General features: G+C 49.9%; 1 protein-coding gene across 1 annotated transcript; it reads left to right on the top strand.

Moving 5' to 3' along the window:
• Positions 1–46: 46 nt before the first annotated feature.
• On the top strand, positions 47–8,940 carry LOC118407741. Its single transcript, XM_035808257.1, has 4 exons — positions 47–710; positions 747–5,751; positions 6,100–6,195; positions 7,131–8,940. Exons 1-4 carry the CDS (start codon positions 47–49, stop codon positions 8,938–8,940), a joined length of 7,575 nt encoding a protein of 2,524 aa, XP_035664150.1.
• The last annotated feature ends 15,960 nt before the right edge of the window (positions 8,941–24,900 follow it).

Genomic DNA, 24,900 nt, shown 5'->3' with positions numbered 1-24,900 from the left:
AGATGATGTTGCGCATATTGAGTCTGTGGATGACCAGAATAAGCTCATGAGACTAGAGGCTTTCGTTGCTTCCTCCAGCTTCGAGCAGAAGACAGCTGAGGTTTCTGTTTGGGAGCAGCAGCAAACACCAGAGCCGTCAGCTGAGGTGTCTGATGGGGAACAGCAGCAGCTAGTAAAGCCGCCAGTTGATATCTCTGATGGAGAACAGCAGCAAACACCAGAGCCGTCAGCTGAGCAGCCAATAGCAGAACCGCCAGTTGCTATTTCTGATGGGGAACAGCAGCAGACAGCAGAGCCACCAGTTGATATTTCTGATGAGGAACAGCAGCAAACAGCAGAGCCGCCAGCTGAGCAGCCAATAGCAGAACCGCCAGTTGATATTTCTGATGGGGAACAGCAGCAGACAGCAGGGCTCTCAGCTGAGCTGTCTGATGGGGAACAGCAGCTAACATTGGAGCCGCCAGCTGAGGTGTCTGATGGGGACCAGCAGCTGACATTGAAGCCGCCAGCTGAGGTGTCTGATGGGGAACAGCAGCTGAGATTGGAGCCGCCAGCTGAGCTGTCTGATGGGGAACAGCAGCTGACAGCAGGGCCGCCAGCTGAGCTGTCTGATGAGGAAGAGCTTTTTATGCCTCGCACAGCAGAGACAGAGACTATTCAGGAGACCTCATCATCAGGTAATGTTCCTGGCATGGCAGATGGACCAGAGCTGGGCAGTGCTGGACAGCTGGCAGATGGACCAGAGGTGGGCAGTGCCGGACAGCTGGGGGATGCACCAGAGCTGGAAGACGTGAGGCCAGAGCTGGGCAGGGCAGAGTCTGACATCCTGTCTGACCATGACACTCTGGAGGAGGAGGAGGAGAAAGCCGTGGAGGCTGATGATGAGATGTCGTCTGTAATGTCGTCTGAAGCTGGTACGGAGGAGAAGCAGGATGGTGAGGAGAGGCTGGCTGAGATGGACGCCTCCTGGGAGTACACCAACAGCTTCGTGTACCACACCAGCGGCGTGCGCAGCCTCAGCGACTCCAACACAGACCGACCAGAGGACACTGCAGACGACTTCACCTCCAAACTCCTGCTGCGCTCCGAGTCCGAACCCTGGACCAGGGCGGACCCCAGCGAGGAGGACCTGACCCCCACGGTCGCTCCTGATGATGACGTCCCTTACAGGGAAAGTCTGGAGGACCTTGCTGAGTCTCGGGAAGACAGCCCCGACATCACTCCTATATCAGCAAAGGACTTTCTACAGGAGAAGATGGAGCCAATGGAAGGGTCTGTCAGGAAGGCTTATGAAGAGCCAACGAGAACCTCACAAGTGAAAAGATCAGAAAGACCAAAGGCACCGCTGAGGTCCTTGTCCATGGGGCAGCCCCCGGACACTCCCGTCAGATACGATTCAAAACACGAGGGTTCCAAATATGGCACAAGCTGGGACTTGAGAAGCGCTTCCGTGGAGTCTTTTGAAGAAGAGGCCGCTAGTTTCATGAGCAGGTCACTAGACAGTGCTCAGATGGAGGAGATTTTGAGCGAGAGAATTTCCCCAGATTCACCAGTTGGGGTGCAGGAGGCCCCAGATGGGATCTTTTCTCAGCACCTTGAGAGGACAGACAGCCCCGCAGAACAGGCGATGGTGCGAGACCAACAGCAGTCACTGGCCCAGGCGGTGGTGCGAGACCAACATCAGTCACTGAGCCAGGAAGGAAACGCTGGTTTATCTCAAGGGGAAAATAACCCAGCATCTGGAACTGATACTGATGTAAAGACAGGCCATGACAGCAGACAGACCAACCATGCTGATACGTTTGAATCGTCTCCTGTAGATGACATGGGACACTCAGGCAGAGAGTCTGAAGACTTGTGTGATACTGTTGGTCATGCACAGGGCCATGCAGAAAGGAAAGTCGGTAGTAACAAGAGACAAGAAATCCTGTTGCTACGATCTCTCCAGCCTGTTGAAGAGGAGCACGACATGAGCAGTCAACAAAATGAACCACAGACCGGCCATAGTGGACATGACAAGAGCAGTCAGCAAAGTGAACAACAGATGGGCCATAGTGGACATGACATGAGCAGTCGGCCAAGTGAACCACAGGCCGGCCATGGTGAACACATGAGCAATCTGACGGGCCATGGTGAACATATGAGCAGTCAGCAAAGTGAACAACAGACCGGCCATAGTGGACATGACAAGAGCAGTCAGCAAAGTGAGCCTCAGACGGGCCATGGTGAACACATGAGCAGTCAGCCAAGTGAACCACAGGCCATCCATGGAACCGTCTCCCATCAGTTGGACATTTTTGTGGCATCCCTGCATGAGGCCGAATCTGACCTGAAGAAAAGTCCGTCTGCAGACCCCAAGGAATCTCCCGAGCCGAGGGACTCCCCGGAGAGTGAAGGGTCGACCAAGGACTCTCTGAAGGAGTCCGACTCGTCGGGAGGGGCGAGCGGCGGGTCTCCCGAGATCGACAGCGGGTTCGTGTTCGTGTCGGCCGCGGACATCCCGAAGGAGCTGCACGGTCTGAACGTGTCGTTCCCGCGCGGGCGGCCGCCCATGCTGCTGATGAAGGAGGCGGAGCCGGAGTGCGGGACCGGCGTGGAGGATCTACTCGCCGAGCATCTGTCCGACGTGTCCGGCCAGGAGTCCGACGCAGAGTTCGACCAGGTGGCGGACCTGATGTCGCCGGAGTCGCCCCTCCCCATGTTCACCAACCTGCCGGGAGTCAGCGAGTTCGTGCCGGAAACCGCCATCGAGGAGTCTCTGCCCGAACCCAGCGACACGGTCGACCCGCACGCACACTTCACGGAGGCGCTCTTCACGGAGCGCCAGCACGTGTTCTCCTGCAGGCGAGGCAAGGCAGTGTCGGCCTCACAGATTCACGAGGACATGGTCGTCATTGAGAGCACTCCAGACACGCAGCAGCGCCCCCTGGTGGTGCTGGAGAGTAGCGCAGGGCCGGGCAGGGACATGGTGGTGATAGAGAGCGCTGTGCCCGGCAGGGAGGGCGCACAGCTGGTGCTGGACCCGACCCTGGCGGACATGTCTCGCCCTGCAACAGGACTGACGGAAGCTGACGTCATGTCTCCGCCAGAAGAGGTTGTTCAAAACGAAGCCAATGAAGGGATCGAATCCGGCCAGACCTTCCTGAGGGTTGAGCCTCGAACCGTGGATCGACATACAGAACTAGACAACTCAGCATGCGGCACGAACCAGTCTGCAGACAACTGCCCAGGCAGCTTCAACGCCACAGCTGATGAGTTTGTACCCAAACTCGGGGCAGTGCCTGATGTGGTCGCTGATGTTCCCGGCTCCCACCTGAACCCCGAAGCTCGGGAGTTCCAGCCTCAGACAACAGAGCCCCCTGGCAGAGAGATGGATAACTGCACGACAACGCCCCCTACTGGAGAGAGTGTTCACTGCACAGTAGCGCCCCCTACTGGAGAGAGGGTGCTCCCCGCCTACACAGCCAACCAGGTCCTGACTAACGACACCACCGTGGATGAGTTTGTTCTGAATCCGGGAGCTCCGGAGTTCGTCCCCCACCCCGGGACTGTGGAGTACATCCCCATGCCCCTGGAGGAGGACAGGTCCCCTTCTCCCAACGACTCCGAGACTGTTCTGGACTACTGGACGTCGGAAACGTCAGGCACCATCAAGCGCAGGCCGCCCATCATGTGCACTTCAGAGGGGACCGTGATGGAAGGGAATGGGGAGGACGTGACCCCAACACCAGAGGGTTCCCCCGGAACTGCCCAGAGGAGGTCGGAGGTCAACCCCATGGCAGCAGGAACCGCACAGGACAGGTCGGAGGTCATCACCATGGCAGCAGACTCCCTGCATGGGAGGTCAGATGTGAATGGAATACCTAAAGAGTTTGTCCAACCGGAGCCTCTCCCTGATGCCATTGTGGACAGATCGCCTGTCACACCAGTCATTCCTGGTCTTACCGAGACTACAACTGCGTCCACACACGAAGACAAGAAACCAGCACCTTGCAGCTCCACGGCTGAGGGGCGGGGCAGCTCCATGGCTGAGGGGCGGGGCAGCTCCATGGATGAGGGGCGGGGCAGCTCCATGGCTGAGGGGCGGGGCAGCTCCATGGCTGATGGGCGGGGCAGCTCCATGGCTGAGGGGCGGGGCAGCTCCATGGCTGAGGGGCGGGGCAGCTCCATGGCTGAGGGGCGAAACAGAAGCTCGGGGGAGGTCAAACACGTTACCTTCAAACTGGAGGACGAAATCTGCGGCTACACCGACACGGAGATGTTTGAAGAGATTCGAATCACCAAAAAGGCAGAGTCTGACGGCGGTGACGTGGTGAAAAGGTCCAACATGGCAGAAGTGATGGCAGAGATCCAGGGAGATGAAGTCCATCATCTTCTCGACTCTACTGTGGACCCGGCAGAAAGCTGCAAGGAGGAGGAGGATGCTGCGCATCAGGACCAGTCGGGAAGCAGGGAAGAGGAAGATCAGGACGAGGGAGAGTACAAACATGTGCTGCACGTCAGCTTTTCCGTCTGTGAGAAATCCGAGGACAGTCAAAACTCTGCAGATGAGCAAAACCCCGACCCTGAGCCAGGTTTCCCTTGCTGTGCAGACCGGGACCAAACCTATCAACATAGCACTGAGCCGTCCAACCAGGACAGCACTGAGCCGTCCAACCAGGACAGCACTGAGCCGACCCACCAGGACAGCACTGAGCCGTCCCACCTGGACAGCACTGAGCCGTCCCACCAGGACAGCACTGAGCCGTCCCACCAGGACAGCACTGAGCCGTCCCACCAGGACAGCACTAAGCCGTCCCATCAGGACAGCACTGAGCCGTCCCACCAGGACAGCACTGAGCCGTCCCATCCGGACAGCACTGAGCCGTCCCACCAGGACAGCACTGAGCCGTCCCACCAGGATAGCACTGAGCCGTCCCACCAGGACAGCACTGAGCCGTCCCACCAGGACAGCACTGAGCCGTCCCATCAGGACAGCACTGAGTCATCAGACCACGACAATGTTGACATGCCCCATCAGGACAGCACTGGTACAGACACAGATGACTCTGACGGGCCTCCCGAGGGAATCTACCGAGTCACACCTGTGGACGATCTCTACTCTGCAGTCAACTCGGAGTCGGCAGATGAGGAGGACATGTTGACTGATCAGCAGGAGATGGTGTGTGGTCGTCAAGAGCAGATGGTGCCAGATCGTCAGGAGCAGATGGTGCCAGATCGTCAGGAGCAGATGTTGACTGGTCGTCAGGAGCAGATGTTGACTGGTCGTCAGGAACAGATGGTATCTGTTCGTCAGGAGCAGATGTTGACTGGTCGTCAGGAACAGATGGTATCTGTTCGTCAGGAGCAGATGGTGTCTGTTCGTCAGGAACAGATGGTGTCTGGTCGGCAGGAGCAGATGGTGTCTGGTCGTCAGGAGCTGATGCTGACCGGTTGTCAGGAGCAGATGGTGACTGACCCACAGCTGATAGTGACTGGTCGACAGGAGCAGATGTTGATTGGTCGGCAGGAGGAGGAGAAGAGAGAGGAAGCTCGAGTCAACTCAGCTGTAGATGCCGAGAGCTCTGACTGCATCAATGGCAACGTCATGACCAACGGCCACACGGCTAGCAAAGCACATGAAGAGGAGAACGATGCAGAAAATGGCAACTCCACTTCCACTGACAAGGAAGAGGACTCCACACAAGGCTTCCGGGACTTCCCTGTGTATGAGACGGTGACGTCATTCCGCTTCCAGGCAAACACCATCAGGTGATTGTGAATAACACTTTTTATTGAAATCAAACGGTGAGCCAGTCAAGCATCGGTAGATTGTTCCGTTTCTGTCTGTTGCCAAATTTGTTAAGGAAGGGTAAAGTGGAATTGTTCCCACAAAAGCCTTATTCTTGTTTTAGCTCTCCCCCCCAGCATGAATTTTGTTGTGATGGCAATTATAGATTTAACAAGCTTAAGGCATCCTTGTGCATGTCAGAAATGCACCATCTGAATATCAGAACACTTACTTCAGCCAGTGGATGTAGTTCTTGGCCCAGACAGGCTTCAATATCAGTTCCAGCGTTATTTTACCTTCTCTGACTTTCTCCTGTTCCGTCTGCCCAGGAAAGACCCGGAAGGTCCGGATTCCGAGTCCACCTACATCAACGGGATGTACGACTTCTCCCTGGAGAGCGCCGGGGCCGTCCGCATCCTGCCCAGGTAGAGAGGTGCAGTTGGTTCCAGTTCCCATCAACTGTCCTGTAATAATCACTTCCCAGCTGCCCTGTAGTCAGTTCCCACCAACCGTCCTGTAACCAGTCCCCACCAACTGTCCTGTAATCAGTTCCCACCAACTGTACTGTAATCAGTTCCCACCAACTGTCCAGTAATAAGTCTCCACCAACTGTCCTGTAATCAGTTCCCACCAACTGTGCTGTAATCAGTTCCCACCAACTGTCCTGTAATCAGTTCCCATCAACTGTCCTGTAATCAGTTCCCACCAACTGTCCTGTAATCAGTCCCCACCAACTGTCCTGTAATCAGTCCCCACCAACTGTCCTGTAGTAAGTCCCCACCAACTGTCCTGTAATCAGTTCCCACCAACTGTCCTGTAATCAGTTCCCACCAACCGTCCTGTAATCAGTTCCCACCAACTGTCCTGTAATCAGTTCCCATCAACTGTCCTATAACCAGTTCCCACCAACTGTCCTGTAATCAGTTCCCACCAACTGTCCTGTAATCAGTTCCCACCAACTGTCCTGTAATCAGTTCCCACCAACTGCCCTGTAATCAGTTCCCACCAACTGTCCTGTAGTCATCAATAGTCCTGCTGGGTTCGCATTTTGCCCAGGTATAGAGGTGCACTCCTGTAATCATGAGTAATATGACCTGGTATGATCTATATGATTCATGTTATTAGTCACTTAAACCCGCCAGTCAGTGTCAGTCGGTGATACCTGGCTTTGAGCCTTCTAGCCGACTATTGTTTACAATAATTATACTCTTTGCTGTATGCTTTTTTGTTTGTTTGTTTGTTTGAACACCCGACTCTTCCGTCCCCAGACACGAGTCCTCTCCCTATACCTACTTTAACAGCCTAATCTTTGCTGAATGTTTGTTGTTTGTTTGTTGAACATTTACTCCTCCGTCCCCAGACACGAGTCCTCTCCCTACGAGCCAGTCGTTCGCGGTGACGTCATCAGCACTGCTGCACGCCTGTCTCGTGAGGAGATGCAGAGCGAACAGCTGACCACCACCACGCGCATGTGCGAACAGCTGAGCACCACCACGCGCATGACTCGCGAGGACATCAAGTTTATAGATGACGATGGAGAGGAGACTCACACCACCACCTTCCTCTCGCTCCGCCAGCCACAGCCCAGCCAGAACAGCGCACGGCCGCCTCCCAAGGCTGCCAAGTTTGTGCGGTTTGCAAAGAAAGAAGAATATGTAGACATAGACGATGATGACGGGGAAGCTGAAGATCCTCAGCAGGCAGAGGAAGAGAGAGTTTCCCCGGCAACCACTCCTACCCAGGAGGACAAGGAGAATCTGGAGATCACTCGGGAGTTCGACAGTCTGGAACACGAAGCCAACAACATCGAGGCCTCCGAACTGGACAGGAGCAGTCAGGATGAGGACAGCGATGCCATCAAGGTTGTTGTCACGGCGAGTCACGCCCTGTGCCAGCCGCTGTCCCCCGTCACCGTGCCCGTGGACGGGATCGTGCGCGCCCCGCTCGCGCACGAAGAGGAGGACGAAGATACAGCCCAGCTCCAAAATGGCCAGAAGAAGGGAATTTCACTTGGGGACCGGGAAATTGTTGTAATTGCAGAGATCCATCAGTCCAGTGTCGGTCCAGAAGAACACCAAACCATTATCCGTGATGAAGGCGCAGCTGGCAGCTGCTGCTCTGAACAGCCTGATGACCAGACAGCAGCAATGTCCAGGTCTGACCAGCCAGATGAGGGAACAGCAGCGATGTCCAGTCCTGACCAGCCTGAGGAAGGAATATCAGCAACGTCCAGCCCTGATCAGCCTGATGAGGAGACAGCAGCAATGTCCAGTCCTGAGGGGACAGCAGCAATTTCCAGTCCTGAGCAGCCTGATGAGGGGACAGCAGCAATGTCCAGGCCTGACCAGCCTGATGACCAGACAGCAGCGATGTCCAGTTCTGAGGGGACAGCAGCGATGCCCAGTCCTGACCAGCCTGATGAGGGGACAGCAGCAATGTCCAGGCCTGACCAGCCTGATGACCAGACAGCAGCGATGTCCAGTCCTGAACACCCGGATGAGGGGACAGCAGCAATGTCCAGTCCTGAACAGCCTGATGAGGGGACAGCAGCGATGTCCAGCCCTGAGGGGACAGCAGCGATGTCTTGTAGCGAGGACACGGAGGACGAATGCAGGAGCCCCCAGTATGACAAGACTAAGCGGTACCAAGAGGTAGTAATGGGAACGTACTATTCGGAAGGATGTATAGAGGTGGTAATGGGAACGTACTATTCGGAAGGATGTATACTTAAGGTAGTGAAGACCAAAGTCAGTTCGGAAGCAGACTGTCAGAATGATAGGCAGCCTAATGAACCTGTTCAGAACCAGCCTTCGACTGGGGTGTCGACTGAAGAAGTCACTTCAGTACTTCAGTCCGGAGTCTCCACTGACGGAGTCGCTCCTGTACTCCAGACCGGGGTCTCCACTGACGGAGTCGCTCCTGTACTCCAGACCGGAGTCTCCACTGACGGAGTCGCTCCTGTACTCCAGACCGGAGTCTCCACTGTCACTCCCGCTCCAGGCTCCGAGACGCAGGCGGAAGCAGGGAGGGAGGCGGAGACGTTTTGTGACCAGGAGGGGAATGTGGGGTTCGTCCATGGCAGCCTGTCGGACAGACCGACATTTGTGACCTTCGGGAAAGGAACTGATGACGCGCCCGAGGGTGGGGAGGGGTGTGAGCTGACTGGTTAACTTGACAACCTTCGGGAAAGGAACTGATGACGCGCCCGAGGGCGGGGAGGGGTGTGAGCTGACTGGTTAACATTGACAACCTTCGGGAAAGGAACTGATGAGTGTGTTAACCAGTCATAACTCACAGTGCCGTGCCATTGGGGGAACTCTCCAGAGCCAGTTTCTGCAGGATTGAGGAATGGCGGATGTTTATTACAGTAGGACCATTCGTTTGTATAGAGGACTAGATGTACATCATTAGTTATAGTTGTAAAGGATGATTTTATGATAATAGGATTGTGAATGTAGGATAAGCTAATGATACTTTCCTGCCATGTGTTTAGTAGAGCTACTGTAGTGTTGTACCCCACGAGCCTGTCTTACCCGTGTGTATGTAGTAACGCAACGTAGTCGGTAATGATATAACATATGTAGGAATATAGACTTACTAAGTGCAAAGGTAGACATGTAGAACAATGCGTGTACAGACGGTGTAAATGGTTGTGCTGACCATAAGGAGACTGTTAATGACGCCGAGATGTGAATATTTTGAAATCATTTCACAAAGATGCTGATACAGACTTGCATTGATACTAATGTTTAATGTGGTTTTACCTGTCCATATGCGCAGAAGCTATCGGTACTAATGTTTAATGTGGTTTTACCTGTCCATATGCGCAGAAGCTATCGGTACTAATGTTTAATGTGGTTTTACCTGTCCATATGCGCAGAAGCTATCGGTACTAATGTTTAATGTGGTTTTACCTGTCCATATGCACAGAAGCTATCGGTACTAATGTTTAATGTGGTTTTACCTGTCCATATGCGCAGAAGCTATCGGTACTAATGTTTAATGTGGTTTTACCTGTCCATATGCGCAGAAGCTATCGGTACTAATGTTTAATGTGGTTTTACCTGTCCATATGCGCAGAAGCTATCGGTACTAATGTTTAATGTGGTTTTACCTGTCCATATGCGCAGAAGCTATCGGTACTAATGTTTAATGTGGTTTTACCTGTCCATATGCGCAGAAGCTATCGGTACTTAGCAAAACTTTAGTGCAGAAGAGTTTTATTAGAAGCACGTTTCAGTGTTATGTAACATAGCATGACGTCACTAGCAGTGCAATAGAATGCTTTGATTTGTATGTATTGATGCGCATGCGCATCTTCAAGATGCTGAACTTAAGCACCCGTTTGGGCTGTAAGAAAGACCTTTTTTTGCTATTTCACGGACAATTATGCTGAAGAGAAGTGGTCACGATGCAGTATCGCTAAGTATAAGCAAGTTTTTTACATATTCCGTATCGCTAAGCTAGTTTTTACATATTCTAAGATTTTAGAGATCCTTTAATGTTTTGCACTGATCTGCTTGAGCATAAATCACGGGATTCGTTAGTAAATCACGGGGTTCGTTAGTAAATCACGGGATTGGTTAGTAAATCACGGGATTCGTTAGTAAATCACGGGATTGGTTAGTAAATCACGGGATTGGTTAGTAAATCACGGGATTCGTTAGTAAATCACGGGATTGGTTAGTAAATCACGGGATTCGTTAGTAAATCACGGGATTCGTTAGTAAATCCCGGGATTCGTTAGTAAATCACGGGATTCGTTAGTAGATCACGGGATTCGTTAGTAAATCACGGGATTGGTTAGTAAATCACGGGATTCGTTAGTAAATCCCGGGATTCGTTAGTAAATCACGGGATTCGTTAGTAGATCACGGGATTCGTTAGTAAATCACGGGGTTCGTTAGTAAATCACGGGATTCGTTAGTAAATCACGGGATTGGTTAGTAAATCACGGGATTGGTTAGTAAATCACGGGATTCGTTAGTAAATCCCGGGATTCGTTAGTAAATCACGGGATTGGTTAGTAAATCACGGGATTGGTTAGTAAATCACGGGATTGGTTAGTAAATCACGGGATTGGTTAGTAAATCACGGGATTGGTTAGTAAATCACGGGATTCGTTAGTAGATCACGGGATTCGTTAGTAAATCACGGGATTCGTTAGTAAATCCCGGGATTCGTTAGTAGATCACGGGATTCGTTAGTAAATCACGGGATTCGTTAGTAAATCACGGGATTGGTTAGTAAATCCCGGGATTCGTTAGTAAATCACGGGATTCGTTAGTAGATCACGGGATTCGTTAGTAAATCACGGGGTTCGTTAGTAAATCACGGGATTGGTTAGTAAATCACGGGATTCGTTAGTAAATCACGGGATTGGTTAGTAAATCACGGGATTGGTTAGTAAATCACGGGATTCGTTAGTAAATCCCGGGATTCGTTAGTAAATCCCGGGATTCGTTAGTAGATCACGGGATTCGTTAGTAAATCACGGGATTCGTTAGTAAATCACGGGATTCGTTAGTAAATCACGGGATTCGTTAGTAAATCACGGGATTCGTTAGTAAATCACGGGATTCGTTAGTAAATCACGGGATTCGTTAGTAAATCACGGGATTCGTTAGTAAATCCCGGGATTCGTTAGTAAATCACGGGATTCGTTAGTAAATCACGGGATTCGTTAGTAAATCACGGGATTCGTTAGTGTTCCATCCAAGCGACTGATGTGGGGTTGGCGCAAATCGTCATGTAGAAGTAGATTCAGTGTGTTGATATTTAAGTGCGCCGCCAGCCGCCGCGCCGTTTTGGAACTGTCATGTACGCCCCACCTGTAAATACTTCCGGACACATTCCGCTGATGACGTCTGTTGCAAGCTGGTAACCATGGTAACCAAGTGGTCACTACAATATGTATTGAACAATTGTGGATAACGTCACAGTAGAACTAGTCAAAGAAATATATAGCAAGGAGCTGTAGTCAGCTGTAACGACAATTTGATTATTCGTTGCTGTGCTTCATGTAGACATGAGATCCGTATCAGACATGCGCTGGTCCAGATGATGTGAGATTGAGATGGAAAGAAAACAAAGCTGTTCCTTAACAGCAGTAGCCGAGATTTGTAACATTTTTGATCAAATGGAGGATCGGGGCGGATCTGGAATAATTGTGTACAAGAGTTACAATTGTATAAATGATGATGAATTGCCATGTTAACAACAATGTATCCTAGTATTGAGTGTGCTTACTGATTTCGCACGAGTGAGTGGGAATGTACATGTAGGGGGCCTACACGGGCCAGGCTGACACCCAGTCACAGCACAGTGTGTTACACACACTAGCACAGTGTGTTAACACACCAGCACATTATGTTACACACACCAGCACAGTATATTACACACACCAGCACAGTATGTTACACACAACAGCACACTATGTTACACACACCGGCACAGTATGTTACACACACCGGCACAGTGTGTTACACACACCGGCACAGTGTGTTACACACACCAGCACAGTGTGTTACACACACCGGCACAGTGTGTTACACACACCAGCACAGTATGTTACACACACCGGCACAGTGTGTTACACACACCAGCACAGTGTGTTACACACAACAGCACAGTATGTCACACACACCAGCACAGTGTGTTACACACACCAGCACAGTGTGTTACACACACCAGCACACTATGTTACACACACCAGCACAGTATGTTACACACACCAGCACAGTATGTTACACACACCAGCACAGTATGTCACACTTGGGATGCCTGACTGTTCATAGCCAAAGCCAGTTTGGGATGCCTGACTGTTCATAGCCGAGGCCAGTTTGGGATGCCCAACTTTCCATAGCCGAGGCCAGTTTGGGATGCCCAACTTTCCATAGCCGGGGCCAATTTGGGATGTCCAACTGTCTATAGCCGGGCCAGTTTGGGATGCCCAACTTTCCATAGCCGGGCCAGTTTCGGATGCCCAACTTTCCATAGGCATTTGATATAACGCGCGGTGTGATCGTGAGGTATCTGCCTGCGACAAAAGCCTACGACACAGATCCCCACCCGTTTTTACTGACACTACTGCCCCATCATCACCATGCCCCTGTGCTACATAAACACACCCGAGGCGCTGTGCCCCTGCCATTTCCCACCCATCTGTTGCCATGTATGTTATAGGTCATCTTATCTAATCTCGAATATCGGAGAAAACAAGTCGATAACAATGAGGTGAACTTTGCCCTTTCGCGTGCATGGACGTCAAGATCGAGCCCTCACCTTTAATTTCCGTCCTATCAAATGTCAAGGTGCCTGAAAGAGAATGCGCCATGTCAGATAACGCCAATGTTGGCGGGATGGTGATCGGTACAAGCCTGAAATACCGCCTTTATCGGCCATCTGTATGGCAACATAACATCTTAGAAAAGGTTGAACCAGCTTCCAAGTCAACCGTTACACGAAATGCCTTTCACTCGCGTGCGACATGACGAGGTCCGTCTGCGCACAATGATAATAAAAGTGATATCGATGGCTATATAACACAGCATACCAGATGTCTTTGTGGCGAGATCCGCAGAGCCTGACCATCGCTTTGCTACAACGGTGCCTTTGTAGCTAGTTTCGCACAGACTGTCCGAGCCTGTCCCTGGTTCTGTCCATTGGGGGTGAACAGTGGGATTGAACAGCGAGCCCCGCAGAGCCCATCCCTGGTTCTGTCCCAGTGGGGGAACAGTGACCAGTGGGGGGAACAGTGACCAGTGAGGGAGCAGTGACCAGTGAGGGGACAGTGGTTCTGAATAGTGGGGGAGCAGTGGTTCCGAAAAGTGGGGGAACAGTAGGTCTGACAAGTGACCAGCGTCCAGCGATGTCTCAGGAACCCGTCTCGCTGTCCGTGTACCTGCTGGGCGCCGTGGCCATCCTTGTGCGCAGCCACACGCACTGGTCCACCAGCCCGCTGCCTGACCGCAGCCACACGCACTGGCTGCTCAGTCCGTCCGCCCGACCGTTACCGGGCCGCGCTCTGGTCGGGCACACCGTCAGCCTGGTGCCTCACGCCCCGCACCCGCTGCAGTGCAGCGCCGCCTGTAGTCGTCAGCAGAACTGCAGGTCCTACAACCACCTGGTGTGGCAGCGCTCCTGTCAGATTAACAACTCCAGCCGGACCGAGAGCCCGCGGGACATGGTGGCCAGGCCGGGATACAACTACTACGACAGGCGTGTTTACACACGGCTAACGGTGGGTGTAATCTTTACACACGGCTAACGGTGGGTGTCATCTTTACACACGGCTAACGGTGGGTGTCATGTTTACACACGGCTAACGGTGGGTGTCATGTTTACACATGACTAACGGTGGGTGTCATGTTTAAACACGACTTACGGTGGGTGTCATGTTTACACACCACTAACGGTGGGTGTCATGTTTACACACGGCTAACGGTGGGTGTAATCTTTACACACGACTAACGGTGGGTGTCATGTTTACACATGACTAACGGTGGGTGTCATGTTTACACACGGCTAACGGTGGGTGTAATCTTTACACACGACTAACGGTGGGTGTCATGTTTACACATGACTAACGGTGGGTGTCATGTTTACACACCACTAACGGTGGGTGTCATGTTTACACACCACTAACGGTGGGTGTCATGTTTACACACCACGAACGGTGGGTGTCACAACTGGCATCAGTACATAAAATAACCAAACTTACCATTGGTGTGTAAATACCTGCATTTACCTACATGTACCCAGTAAATTTGGGTAGATACGGGTAAATGCCGGTAATGCACCCAGGTTTAAGGCTTAAACAGGGGTACATGTATTACATTGTCAGAGATGGACCCTGGTTTAAGGCCTTAAACAGGGGTACATGTATTACATTGCCATGAATGCACCCTGGTTTAAGGCCTTAAACAGGGTACATGTATTACATTGTCAGAGATAGACCCTGGTTTAACCCTATCGAGACTGGGGGGGGGGGGGTTAAAGTGCCTGCGGCAACTTTGACGTCGTATAGCTCCCGAACGGCTTGTGCTAGAACAATAGAACAATTAACCAAAAAAAGAATAAGTTTATAATTTTTCGTGTTGCCATGGCAACGGGTTTCTGAATGGCAACTTCTCAATTATGCTAATGAGATGACGTAACTGGTCAAAATCCAAGATGGCCCACAATGTCACGATGACAAGCTTAACCAGCTTATTTTCACTCGGATTTTATCACTACTTGGTATTCTCTTACATAGAACATTCATGTGAACATTTCAATCCATTTTCATGGGGTTTTAGCATTATGTTGAAAAAATGTATCTTAAGAGAATTAAGGTTCATAATCCAAGATGGCGGCTAGCTAAACTACAGATGACGTCATTTTATGACGTCATTTTGACGTCGCTGCGTCGGCTATTGACAACAGAAGTATTAAATCACCTAAATATTGATAAGAAACCTTTATTGGTACCTTTTTGTGTGAAGTATTTAGGTATTATGGGAATTCCTCGTTTTCGCCCCAAAAATCAATTCATGACGTCATAATTACGTCGTATTACGTCATAATGATATGAAAATTTCAGAAATTATAAACCTCGACGAGCATATCACCCCCTCCAAATTTGGTGATCGTACAGTAAGCCGTTTTGAAAATACGAAGGGGGTCGAATGAGCCCCGCTCCCACCCACCCCCACCCCAGGCCAGGGAATGCCCAAAAAGCCCAGTCTGGATAGGATTAAGGCCTTAAACAGGGGTACATGTATTACATTGTCAGGAATGGGCCCTGGTTTAAGGCCTTAAACAGGGGTACATGTATTACATTGTCATATATGCATGTCATGTGAGCACACAACACAATTTACAAACTTAAGGCTTAAAAGTATATATAACGTCCATTGTCGCACATTTTGCAGCTTATAAGTTTTAGAGTAGCAAGATTATTGCACAAATTGCTAGAGTTATAGAGCTCAGGGCAAAGTGTGTATATTGCGACCTATCGCGCCTCAGCAGCAGCAGACGAACCGAAGCGCGTGTCTGGAAGCAGCGTGCCGTAACGGCGGCGTGTGCCGGCGGGGATGTGGCGACCCCAGCACCGCCTACTGTCTCTGCAGCCGTCCGGAGTGGACAGGCCCCACCTGCGAGCAGCCAGGTAAGAGGATGAGCATAACTGCATGGTGCTCTCCCGTCAGGAGTTTCAATAAACATAACTGTATGGTACTCTCCAGTCAGTAGTTTCTATAAGCATACTTGTATGGTGCTCTCCCGTCAGTAGTTTCTATAACCATAAGCATAACTATACATGGTACTCTCCCGTCAGTAGTTTCTATAAGCATACTTGTATGGTACTCTCCAGTCAGTAGTTTCTATAAGCATACTTGTATGGTGCTCTCCAGTCAGTAGTTTCTATAAGCATACTTGTATGGTACTCTCCAGTCAGTAGTTTCTATAAGCATACTTGTATGGTACTCTCCAGTCAGTAGTTTCTATAAGCATACTTGTATGGTACTCTCCAGTCAGTAGTTTCTGTAAGCATACTTGTATGGTACTCTCCAGTCAGTAGTTTCTATAAGCATACTTGTATGGTACTCTCCCGTCAGTAGTTTCTATAACCATAAGCATAACTACATGGTACTCTCCCGTCAGTAGTTTCATAAGGATGGCAAATCTGAGCGTTCATTCTGTCCCCCTTCTCCGGGCAATCTTAATTAAAAAAAGTAAAAGGTGTATAATTCTGGAATAATAATCCACTTAAATGTTTTTGCTTGTGTTAAAATGATTACATTTGTAAATCTTGAATTTTTTGTGATTTGTTAATTTCTCGTTAGTTTCAATTATGTAATTCTAATATCTTGAAGTTCTAAAAATTCAGAATTTTTCAAAAATGCTGTTTGTTTATCTGTTTTTTTCTTTTTTCAGTCTTTGATTTTTCTACATTTCTCAATCCATTTTTTCAAATTTCTATAATTTGATGATTTTTTACTTTTCACTCTAATTCTTTTTCATTTTTAGATAAAAAATTAATGATTATTGATTATTCAGATTTTAAAATCTTATTGGTTTTCAACTTCAAAAATTAAAAATTCTAACTTTTTAAATGTTCAGATTTAAAGATGTTAACATCTTTAACTAAGCAAATTTAAAATTCTTAGAAGAATTTGTCAATTCATAAATTTCTAAATACTGAAATTATAATAAACTTCATTGTTCTTTTTTCGGATGTTTAAATTTCTAGTTTCTTAAATTTTTAGATTTTCAAAGTTTGTTAATCTTTTATTTTTATCTATTAACTATTTAATATCATCAATCAATCAATTTCTTCATTTTTTTGTTTTCTTAATTTTCTATTTTGCCAATTTTTCAATTCCTTATTTGTTCTTTTTCAAATCTGGAATACTTTCTAAGTTACAATCTCGTAAGCTGGTACGCGTTTCTCAGTTGCCAGCTAGTTTGACTTCCTGTTGCCCCAGTTGGAGAAGCCGGTTGGTCGGAGTGGCAGGCCTGGGGCCGCTGTTCCGTCAGCTGCGGGGGAGGACTGCAGTGGCGCCGCCGGACCTGCTCGGGAACAGCCGCTGCAAACAGCTCGGGAACAGACGCTGCCAGCAGCACGGGAAGACACCCGGCCAACAGCTGCTTCGGGCAACGCCGGGAGTCCAGGGCTTGCAACTTGCAGTATTGTCCGTGTGAGTCTCTTGATCCTTTAGAAATGCAGAAAACTGTAAAACGTCACATGTAATGTGGCAGTTTTCAGCAGATGGTAATGTGGCAGTTTTCAGCAGATGGTAATGTGGCAGTTTTCAGCAGATGGTAATGTAGCAGTTTTCAGCAGATGGTAATGTGGCAGTTTTCAGCAGATGATAATGTGGCTGATTTCAGCAGATGGTAATGTGGCAGTTTTCAGCAGATGGTAATGTGGCAGTTTTCAGCAGATGGTAATGTAGCAGTTTTCAGCAGATGGTAATGTGGCAGTTTTCAGCAGATGGTAATGTGGCAGTTTTCAGCAGATGATAATGTGGCAGTTTTCAGCAGATGATAATGTGGCAGTTTTCAGCAGATGGTAATGTGGCAGTTTTCAGCAGATGGTAATGTGGCAGTTTTCAGCAGATGGTAATGTGGCAGTTTTCAGCAGATGATAATGTGGCAGTTTTCAGCAGATGGTAATGTGGCAGTTTTCAGCAGATGGTAATGTGGCAGTTTTCAGCAGATGGTAATGTGGCAGTTTTGCCTCCGCTACAGTCTGGTCGGAGTGGAGCAGCTGGAGCACATGTTATGCGCAGGCGCCGTGTGGCAAACGAAGGAGAAATCGTCAGCGGAGCTGCCTTCACGCAGGCGCAGTCGGCCGAGACCCAGCATGCATCGGTGCCGTGACGCAGGACTCCGCCTGCCCAGAGTTCTCCTGTGACGGTGAGTTTCTCCTGTGACGGCATGTCTTTTACCCAGCTCCAAAATCACACCACAGCACATTACGTCTTTTAGCCCGCTAACCCGGCGTTCTCTCCACCCCAAGCTCCTGTCAGGCTGACCGGCGGGGCGCAGTTCGGCACTAACCCGGCGTTCTCTCCTCCCCAGCTCCTGCCAGGCTGACCGGCGGGGCGCAGTTCGGCACTAACCCGGCGTTCTCTCCTCCCCAGCTCCTGTCAGGCTGTTTAGCGGGGCGCAGTTCGGCACTAACCCGGCGTTCTCTCCTCCCCAGCTCCTGCCAGGCTGACCGGCGGGGCGCAGTTTGGGGAGGGCCGCGTGCAGATGTACGACAGCCTGGCCGGTCGCTGGGGTCACGTGTGCGCTGCGGACTGGAACAGGGCAGCTGCTGACGTCACCTGCCGGCAGTTTGGCCTGGGTCCAGCAGGAGCAGGTTATGTTTTATATAATTTACATACAGATACGGATACATACCTGTCCGGCAGGAACAGGTTCTGTTTTACACACGTGTCGGCAGGAACAGGTTCTGTTTTACACACGTGTGTCCTGCAGGAACAGGTTCTGTTTTACACACATGTGTCCGGCAGGAACAGGTTCTGTTTTACACACATGTACATGTGTCCGGCAGGAACAGGTTCTGTTTTACACACGTGTCGGCAGGAACAGGTTCTGTTTTACACACGTGTGTCCTGCAGGAACAGGTTCTGTTTTACACACATGTGTCCGGCAGGAACAGGTTCTGTTTTACACACATGTACATGTGTCCGGCAGGAACAGGTTCTGTTTTACACACGTGTCGGCAGGAACAGGTTCTGTTTTACACACATGTGTCCGGCAGGAACAGGTTCTGTTTTACACACGTGTTCGGCAGGAACAGGTATGTATCTGTATCTGTTTTACACACATGTGTCCGGCAGGAACAGGTTCTGTTTTACACACGTGTTCGGCAGGAACAGGTATGTATCTGTATCTGTTTTACACACATGTGTCCGGCAGGAACAGGTTCTGTTTTACATACATGTGTCCGGCAGGAACAGGTTATGTTTTACACACGTGTGTCCGGCAGGAACAGGTTCTGTTTTACACACGTGTGTCCTGCAGGAACAGGTTATGTTTTACACATATGTGTCCGGCAGGAACAGGTTCTGTTTTACATATATGTGTCCGGCAGGAACAGGTTCTGTTTTACACACGTGTCCTGCAGGAACAGGTTCTGTTTTACACGCATGTGTCCGGCAGGAACAGGTTCTGTTTTACACACATGTGTGATGTGTCCTGCAGGAACAGGTTCTGTTTTACACATATGTGTCCGGCAGGAACAGGTTATGTTTTACACACATGTGTCCGGCAGGAACAGGTATGTATCTGTATCTGTTTTACACACATGTGTCCGGCAGGAACAGGTTCTGTTTTACACACGTGTGTCCTGCAGGAACAGGTTATGTTTTACACATATGTGTCCGGCAGGAACAGGTTCTGTTTTACACATATGTGTCCGGCAGGAACAGGTTATGTTTTACACACATGTGTCCTGCAGGAACAGGTTATGTTTTACACATATGTGTCCGGCAGGAACAGGTTATGTTTTACACACGTGTGTCCGGCAGGAACAGGTTCTGTTTTACATACATGTGTCCGGCAGGAACAGGTTTTGTTTTACACACATGTGTCCTGCAGGAACAGATTATGTTTTAAACACATGTGTCCTGCAGGAACAGATTATGTTTTAAACACATGTGTCCTGCAGGAACAGATTACAACATCTACACAAACTGATAGTGCATGTTGGACTGTTTGTATCGGAGATTATTATGATACTATGAAATCCATGCCCGTAGGCTAATTGCAATTATACCTTACCTTTGATGTTGGTTCCCCCTGTTGATACACGGAAAGCAAAAATTAGAAAGAGCGCATAGTATACAATAACGGAAAAAGAAAACATAAGGTGAAATTATGGTTGTCAAAAACAATTAATGGTTGAACCCAACAGCTATGCCGAGTGACGTCACCGATGATGTCTATCCTGTTGTCTTTAACCTGACGTCATGCAACGGAACGGAGCGTCGGCTGACGGAGTGTGACCACGTGTTCAACGACGTCGTCCTGGCAACTAGCACCTGTCCTGGGCGTCATGGCGCGCGAGTCGTCTGCAAAGGTCCTCACCGTCTTTGTTTCTATTAAATCTAATGCCAAAGACAATTAACGGGATGCCCTTGACAGAACAGTTTGAAACATGCATAATGAAGTAGAGTGGAGCCGTGTGACGTAACCGCGGGGAGTTTGGAACAGAACCCAGAGGTCAAAGGTCCTGGCTTCACATCCTGTCATGCTACCGACCTCGGGGGAAAGCCACTTCATACGACTTTCCTTCATACGACTTTCCTTCATACGACTTTCCTTACACTAGGTGTAAAAATGGGTACCTGACTTATAGCTATACTGTACTCTAGAAAGTATGATAAAGATAGCCGATAAAGATAGTCACTAGAGATAAGGCCATGGCAGAAAGGCTTTTAAAAATGGTAACTAAATGGGAACTGACCAACTTGTCTGTGTACAGTTGATGGCAGCTGGGGTCCATGGACACCCTGGAGCAGATGTAGCTGTCCGGACAGGGTCCAAACTCCGGATGCGGTCCAAACTCCGGATGGGGTCCGAACCCACATGCGCATGCGCACCTGTACATCTCCATCTCCCTTGCACGGCGGAAAGAACTGCTCCGGAGTCGCCGAAGAAACTAAGTACGCGCATGCGTATGGATAATTGGGATAGACTTCGCCAAGAGATGTTCCCCTATCCTGTGTCTGTCTGTTCCCCTGACGTGACTGCCTGTAAATGTCCCTGTCGTGTCTGCCTGTATGTCCCCTGACAGGTGTCTGCCTGTATACTCATCTGACGTGCCTGTATCTTCTGCCCGTATCTTCCCCTGGCTTGTCTGCCTGTATGTTCCCCTGACGTGTCTTAATGTTCTCCTGACGTGTCTGCCTGTATGTTTCTCTGACGTGTCTGTAGGTTCCCCTGACGTGTCTACCTGTAAGTTCTCCTGGCGTGCCGGCCTATATGCTCCTCTGACGTGTGTGTATCTTCCCCTAGCGTGTCTTTAGGTTCCCCTGACGTGTCTGCCTGTATGTTCCCCTGACGTGTCTTTATGTTCCCCTGACCTGTCTGCCTGTATGTTCCCCTGACGTGTCTTTATGTTCCCCTGACCTGTCTGCCTGTATGTTCCCTTGACGTGTCTGCCTGTATGCTCTGACCTGTCTGCCTGTATGTTCCCTTGACGTGTCTGCCTGTATGCTCTCCTGACGTGTCTGCCTGTATGTTCCCCTGACGTGTCTGCCTGTATGCTCCCCTGACGTGTCTGCCTGTATGTTCCCCTGACGTGTCTTTATGTTCTCCTGACGTGTCTGCCTGTATGTTCCCCTGACGTGTCTTTATGTTCTCCTGACGTGTCTGCCTGTATGTTCCCCTGACGTGTCTGCCTGTATGTTCCCCTGACGTGTCTGCCTGTATGCTCCCCTGACGTGTCTGCCTGCATGTTCCCCTGACGTGTCTGCCTGCATGTTCCCCTGACGTGTCTGCCTGTATGTTCCTCTGACGTGTCTGTATGCTCTCCGGACGTGTCTGCCTGTATGTTCCCCTGACGTGTCTTTATGTTCTCCTGACGTGTCTGCCTGTATGTTCCCCTGACGTGTCTGCCTGTATGCTCCTCTGACGTGTCTGCCTGTATGTTCCTCTGACGTGTCTGTAGATTCCTCTGATATGCCTGCCTGTATGTTCCCCTGGCATGCCTGCCTGTATGTTCAGCTGACGTGTCTGCCTGCATGTCCCCCTGACGTGTCTGCCTGTGTTTGTACAGACCCTGTGCTGACCCATGTCCCGACACGTGCTCTGTGCTGAGACGGGCGCTCTTCCCGCACTGTGACAACGATGAGACCGCCACTGACACAGGCTGTGTCTGTCTGAGAGGGAACACGTCTGCTTGTGCAGGTATGGCGTCCAGTGATGTACAGATGATTGTTTCCAGTCCGCCTAGTTATCAAATGTTATCAGGATGCCCATTTCTTTCCTGCTCGGCCTATGAAAGCAGCCCTCCAAACTCATGATAGACAGGAATTCATGTTCCTTCGTGTCACCAAGGTCCGGGCAGTTTCTACAGGCGTTAATGTCACATTTCTGTCCATGCGCCAGATGTGGTTCCCTTGTGGCAACGCGAGCACACCACAACCACCCACCGCCCAGCAGGAGATACGAACTTGGACCTGAACTTCAGAATCATCAGCGGCGTAACCTGGACAGAAAACTTCCTCAACAACAACTCGTCAGCTTTCCTGTGTCTCCAGTGGACTCTTCTGACATTGGTGAGCACGTCACTGTTGGGTTTGCGTGAGTGAGTCAGTAACCAACTCCATTCTTCTTGAACATGTTAAAATGCTTTACACACATGCAATGATTTACACACATGCAAGGGTGTACACACATGAAAGGGTTTACACACATGCAAGGGTTTACACAAATGCAAGGGTTTACACATATGCATATTATTGTTCAGCTCCAGGAGGTGTACAGCAACAGCACAGTGTCCAGTCAGTGCCGGAACATCTATGTCCGCGAACTCAGGTAACGTCAGTGACGGCGTAAGTTAGTTGGTTATCTGTGCAGAAGAGGTAGTGTCGTGGTAACGGTGTTTGTTTGTTTGTTTGTTTATTTGTTGTGTCTATAGAAGAAGCAGTGTAGTGGTGACGGTGTTAATTTGTTTATTTGTTGTGTCTGCAGAAGAGGCAGTGTCGTGGTGACGGTGTTTGTTTATTTGTTTGTTGTGTCTGTAGAAGAGGCAGTGTCGTGGTGACGGTGTTTGTTTGTTTGTTTGTTTGTTGTGTCTGTAGAAGAGGCAGTGTTGTGGTGACGGTGCTTGTTTATTTGTTTGTTTGCTTGTTTGTTTGTTGTGTCTGCAGAAGAGGCAGTATCGTGGTGATGGTGTTTATTTGTTTGTTTGTTGTGTCTGCAGAAGAGGCAGTGTCGTGGTGACGGTGCTTGTTTATTTGTTTGTTTGTTTGTTTGTTTTGTCTGCAGAAGAGGCAGTGTCGTGGTGACGGTGCTTGTTTATTTGTTTGTTTGTTTGTTGTGTCTGCAGAAGATGCAGTGCCGTGGTGACGGTGCTTGTTTATTTGTTTGTTTGTTTGTTTGTTGTGTCTTCAGAAGAGGCAGTGCCGTGGTGACGGTGCTTGTTTATTTGTTTGTTTGTTTTTTTGTTTGTTGTGTCTGCAGAAGAGGCAGTGCCGTGGTGACGGTGGTAAGCCACATACAGGTACGTGGTAAGCCACATACAGGCACATGGTAAGCCACATACAGGCACGTGGTAAGCCACATACAAGCACGTGGTAAGCCACATAGAGGCACATGGTAAGCCACATACAGGTACGCAATTAGCCACATACAGGCACGTGGCAAGCCACATACAGGCACGTGGCAAGCCACATACAGGCACGTGGTAAGCCACATACAGGCGCATGGTAAGCCACATACAGGCACGTGGTAAGCCACATACAGGCACGTGGTAAGCCACATACAGGTACGCAATTAGCCACATACAGGCACATGGTAAGCAACATACAGGCACGTGGTAAGCCACATACAGGCACATGGTAAGCCACATACAGGCACGTGGTAAGCCACATACAGGCACATAGCTACTTCAGGACCAAGGATGCATATCGGATCAAAACTGTAGTATCATTAATGTTTTTCGTCCCTTTTAATGGCAGACATTTCTCCGGGAGAAGCCGTGCAGACGGACCGCCCCGTGCAGACTGACCGCCCGGCGTCAGACCAGACCACTGCTGTCAGGAAGGCACAAACAGACTCTCCGGATGGGACCAGGGCTCCAGCCAGTAACGACGTCACAGCCGCACAAGCTGCCACCTCTCGGTATCACACCTCAGCAAAAGTTCTTTCGTCAGAACAATCAGCACTCACAACAACAGCACCAGCAACAACAAAAACAACAATCTCACCAACAAATACCCGACCAACAACCTCAGCAACCACCGCCGCTCGCCACTATACCTCAATCGGTGTCACTCATACAGATCAATCCGCACTCACAACAGCAACAACAGCAACATCAACCTCACCAGCAACCACCCCTCGCCACTACAGCTCACAAAGAGTCATTACTACAGACCAATCCACACTCACAAAAAGTACAGCAACACCACCAACCACCGACCCTCGCCACTACAGCTCACCCGGAGTCACTACTACAGAACAACCCGCACTCACAAAAAGTACCGCTACACCAACACCGCCAACCAACAAACCACCCGGAGTCACTACTACAGAACAACCCGCACTCACAAAAAGTACCGCTACACCAACACCGCCAACCAACACACCACGCCAAAACAGCTCAGCAACTGAGAAAGCCGCAAGTACGGCTCAGCCGGCTGTATTATCAACAACAACACACCCTACCACTAAGGGCACTACACAAGCCACAAGTACGGCTCAGCCGGCTGTATTATCAACAACAACACACCCTACCACTAAATACACTACACAAGCCACAAGTACGGCTCAGCCGGCTGTACTAACAACAACACACCCTACCACTAAGGACACTACACAAGCCACAAGTACGGCTCTGCCGGCTGTATTAACAAATACAACAAAAACACATCCTACCACTAAGGACACTACACAAGCCACAAGTA

Source organism: Branchiostoma floridae, unplaced genomic scaffold (genome assembly GCF_000003815.2).
Source record: "Branchiostoma floridae strain S238N-H82 unplaced genomic scaffold, Bfl_VNyyK Sc7u5tJ_1454, whole genome shotgun sequence".
NCBI lineage: Eukaryota > Metazoa > Chordata > Leptocardii > Amphioxiformes > Branchiostomatidae > Branchiostoma > Branchiostoma floridae.
Note: the sequence above shows the minus strand (reverse complement) of the source record. Positions and strands in the feature narration are given on the sequence as shown.